This window comes from Sinocyclocheilus grahami, unplaced genomic scaffold, assembly GCF_001515645.1.
Source record: "Sinocyclocheilus grahami isolate Dianchi unplaced genomic scaffold, SAMN03320097.WGS_v1.1 scaffold2742.1, whole genome shotgun sequence".
Taxonomy (NCBI): Eukaryota; Metazoa; Chordata; class Actinopteri; order Cypriniformes; family Cyprinidae; genus Sinocyclocheilus; species Sinocyclocheilus grahami.
In genome coordinates, this window is record NW_015507920.1 from 1 (window position 1) to 3944 (window position 3944).

The 3944-nt window shown below is 45.4% G+C and overlaps 1 protein-coding gene across 1 annotated transcript in view; it reads left to right on the plus strand.

Annotated features, from left to right (window-relative positions):
* Positions 1–2866: 2866 nt before the first annotated feature.
* LOC107575595 (fibrillin-2-like) overlaps positions 2867–3944 on the plus strand; it is a 16754-nt gene continuing 15676 nt past the window's right edge. The window contains exons 1-2 of the mRNA XM_016261950.1: positions 2867–2942; positions 3056–3181. Of these exons, the coding sequence (XP_016117436.1) occupies positions 3058–3181 (124 nt within the window). The 5' untranslated portion in view covers positions 2867–2942; positions 3056–3057. The remainder of the gene's footprint in view (positions 2943–3055; positions 3182–3944) is intronic.

Here is a 3944-nt window from a genome sequence, read left to right on the forward strand (position 1 = left end):
CTATTGTAATTCATGACTGTTTACTTGTCTTCAGTAAGTTTTTTTCACGTAGGCTATTGTATTTTTATTTATTTTTTATTTTGAGATATTGGAATTGGTAACAAGAATTATGAAATTGCGATGCATCAAAAATTTTGATTGGATAAAAATCCTATTTTAAGCTTGTAACGTAGTTTGTAGATCGGGAAGAAGGAGGTGGGAACCGGCGGACATTTAAACAAACTTTAATAAAATAAATAAACACAAAATAGCGCGACAGCCCCTCGCGGACGACTGTCGCGCACAAATAAAACCAAAACACAAAATAAACTCCAGGCCTGGTCCTCTCTCGTCTGACACTGTCGTCATACCTCCCTTTTATCCTTCCGGAGCTCCTCCGTGAGACTCGAGACCAGTGAGTGGGGCAGGTGTCGCTCATTATCAATTGAGCCCCACGAGACTGCGCTCTACCCCCCCCCCCCCCCTCTGGGGGAGCCGATGATGGCGGCCGCGGCGTACCTGGGGGTAAGGACAAACAGACGAGGCGAGAGAAAAGGAGACGGAAGGATGATGAGAGACAGATTTGAGAGAGGTCCGGTTCCCGGACACACTGCCGCTTGGTCTTCAACCGGCTGAGAGGCTCTCACTCGCGGTGCCATGCGATGGTACTGGACATCGTTGGTGGATGGCCCACCGCTCCTCCGCCTCCTGGCGGACAGCGATGGCTCCTCCTATTGAGGGCAGCCGGCAGCGAGTCCCCCGTTCCCTGCTCCTCCCCAATCATGGCGGATGGCAACAGGCTCCGGCCTCCTGGCGAACGGGCCTCATCCAGCACCACATTGAGACCGAGCCCGGCGTGGTGGTGCACAGCCGGCCGTATCGGCTGCCTGAACACAAAATAAACTCCAGGCCTGGTCCTCTCTCATCTGACACTGTCATCACACCTCCCTTTTATCCTTCCGGAGCTCCTCCGTGAGACTCGAGACCGGTGAGTGGTGCAGGTGTTGCTCATTATCAATTACTCCACCGGCCTCGCTCCGTTCCCACGGCTCTCGGCCCCGTCCCTCTCGTCACAAAGCTATATATATCATTATTGTGATGGGGGGCCCTGTAGTAAGTCATAGCCCCGGGGCCCAGTGAGCTCACAGATCATCGTAATCTGGAATATCTTCAAGACGCTAAAAGACTCAACCCTCAACCCTCAACCCTCAACAACCCTTCACTTTTCTTCACCCACTTCAACTTCACTGTTGACTGTTCACAGTCACTTACCGACCTGGATCAAAGAACCAAAGGGCTGACACTCTCCCACATCCATCACACCGAGAAGAACAACACACCTCCAGAACGCATACTCACTCCAGCCATTATAGTAAGTCCCATTCAGTGGTCCATGAATGACCAGATCACGGAAGCCACTCACTCTGAGCCTGCTCCGCCGGGAGGTCTAGAAGGGAAGGTTTATGTTCCATCATCCCTTCGACTGACCTTTATAAAATCAGTACACTCATCTCCGGGCTCTGGACACCCAGGCAGCCAGCAAACTCTCTCGCTCCTCCAAAACCAGTACTTGTGGCCCAACATGACCTGAGAAGTCTCCCAATTCATTAAGAGTTGCTCAGTCTGTGCCATGTCCAAAACCCCCGTCACCTGCCTCAAGGTAAACTGGTTCCATTACCCATTCCTTGTCGACCCTGGTGCCGTCTCGGAGTAGACTTCGTTACTGACCTCCCTCCTTCCAACTCCAATACCTGTGTCCTGGTGTTCATGGACAGGTTTTCTAAGGCATGCCAACTCATCCCTCTGAGACCGCTGAACACTTATTCCAACATGTCTTCCGTAACTATGGTCTACCCAAGGATATCATCTCTGACAGGGGACCTCAGTTCATCGCCAGGGTTTGGCAAGTCTTCTTCCAACTCCTTGGGGTTTTCATCAGCTTATCATCTGGATATCGCCCACAGACTAATGGCCAGACTGAGCGTAAGATCCAGGAAATTGGGCGATACCTGAGATTGTACTACCATAGCCATAGTTTCATAGTTTACTGCCATAGACATAGTTTCCTGCCCTTGGCCGAGTATGCCCAAAACTCCCTACGGCAAAGTACCACCGGCCTAACGCGCTTTCAGTGCATACTCTGTTCCAGCCACCCCTGTTTCCCTGGTCAGGTGAGACATCAGAAGTTCCAGCTGTGAACCATTGGTTCCAGGAGAGCAAGAGAGTCTGGGACTCAGCACATGTCCTTCTGCAACAGGCAGTGCAGAGACATAAAAGCCAGGCCGATGCTCACCGTTCCAATGCTACCCAGTACCATCCGGGTCAAAAGGTCTGGTTTTCCACCAGGGACATCCATCTCCAGCTGCCTAGTCACAAGCTGTCTGGTGTTGTTGTTCACATGTGTGCATCAACCTCCCTGGCTCCTTAACCTGATCTACTTCCCTGTTAATCTTCTGTCGTCTGCTCAGCTCTCCGGGTCCATCACCACCTGCAAAGACACCAGTGTGATTATTCAGCTAAGTCTATGCTCTGAACTCTCCAATAATATCCATATCTGTAATCATCGCTTTCTCCTCTGCAGAAGCCTCATTTTAAAAACTCTGTTGAGCTGTACTTACCAGTGTTGTTCTCTTCTGTCTTCTGTGTCTAGTAGTATTTGTATATAGTGTAATCTCTCATGCTCTGATCCAGATGTTAATGAGTGTGAGATTAACACTTTAAATCTAATTGAAATAAATGATCTACAAAATGCACAACACAGTATACATGTATAAAGTTCCAATCAAATCAGTGGTTCTCAGTATTATTCACACTTGTTGAATATGTATCTTACTGTGTAGATATGGATGAGTGTAGTGACAGGACTCACTTCTGCAGCGCTGATGCGGAGTGTGTGAACACAGCTGGCTCATACCACTGTCGATGTTCAGATGGCTTTACTGGAGACGGATTTACCTGCTCAGGTCTATCATTCAGCCTTCTGTCTGTCTATCTGTTCAATCTGTCCATCCACACCAACATACTTCCATCATACACCATACAAATCATCATTCACTGGTGTCTGGATATCCTGCAGATATGGACGAGTGTGCTGAAGACGTGAATCTGTGTGAAAACGGCCAGTGTCTCAATGTTCCTGGCGGCTATCGCTGTGAATGTGAGATTGGCTTCACACACACTCCAAACAGCAAAACATGTCAAGGTGCGCTTATCCACACACACACACACACACATGATGACAGGATGACAAAGTTACTGCTTTTTGTCATCATTTTATGGACAGATAAGGATTCAGTCAGAAATGAAAATTCTGTCATTTACTCAGCTTCATGTTGTTTCAAATTAAAATGATTATTCTTTCATTGAACACATAAGTAGAGGTTTTGCAGATTGAATGGGGATAGATGTGGTTGAGCTCCTTGTTCACTTTGGACTGAATAAAATAGTAACCTAAACATAGTAATACAATCTAAATTAACTGATTTTTTTCACAACAAAAATATTATTTTGCATTACTGAATCATCTTAAATAAATTCCTTAATGTATACCAACAAAACTAATATTTATGGGTTAATTCAGGTAAAAATGTGTTTTAAAGGTAATAATTGCAGGTTACCACCTCTTTTTACAGTTTAGTTATCAAATCTCATTTGTGATTCATGAATGAGATTCATACTAGCTGTGAAATGATTGGTCATGTGACACAAAGGAATAAGTTAAATTTTGCTCTGTCCCATGACTTTAGAAGCCTTATTAAGATTGATTATTAATGAGTCATATGGACTACCTCTAAGATACTTTTTTTTTTTTTGGTCTTTGACCATATAAAGTATCACTTTTTATCACATTAAAAAAACAAAAACAAAAAAACTTGTAAACAAAATATTGTCTTCCACTAAAGAAAGCATGTCATGTGGTTTTGGAATGAGTTTCTGGGTGAACAATCTTTTTAAATATATATATA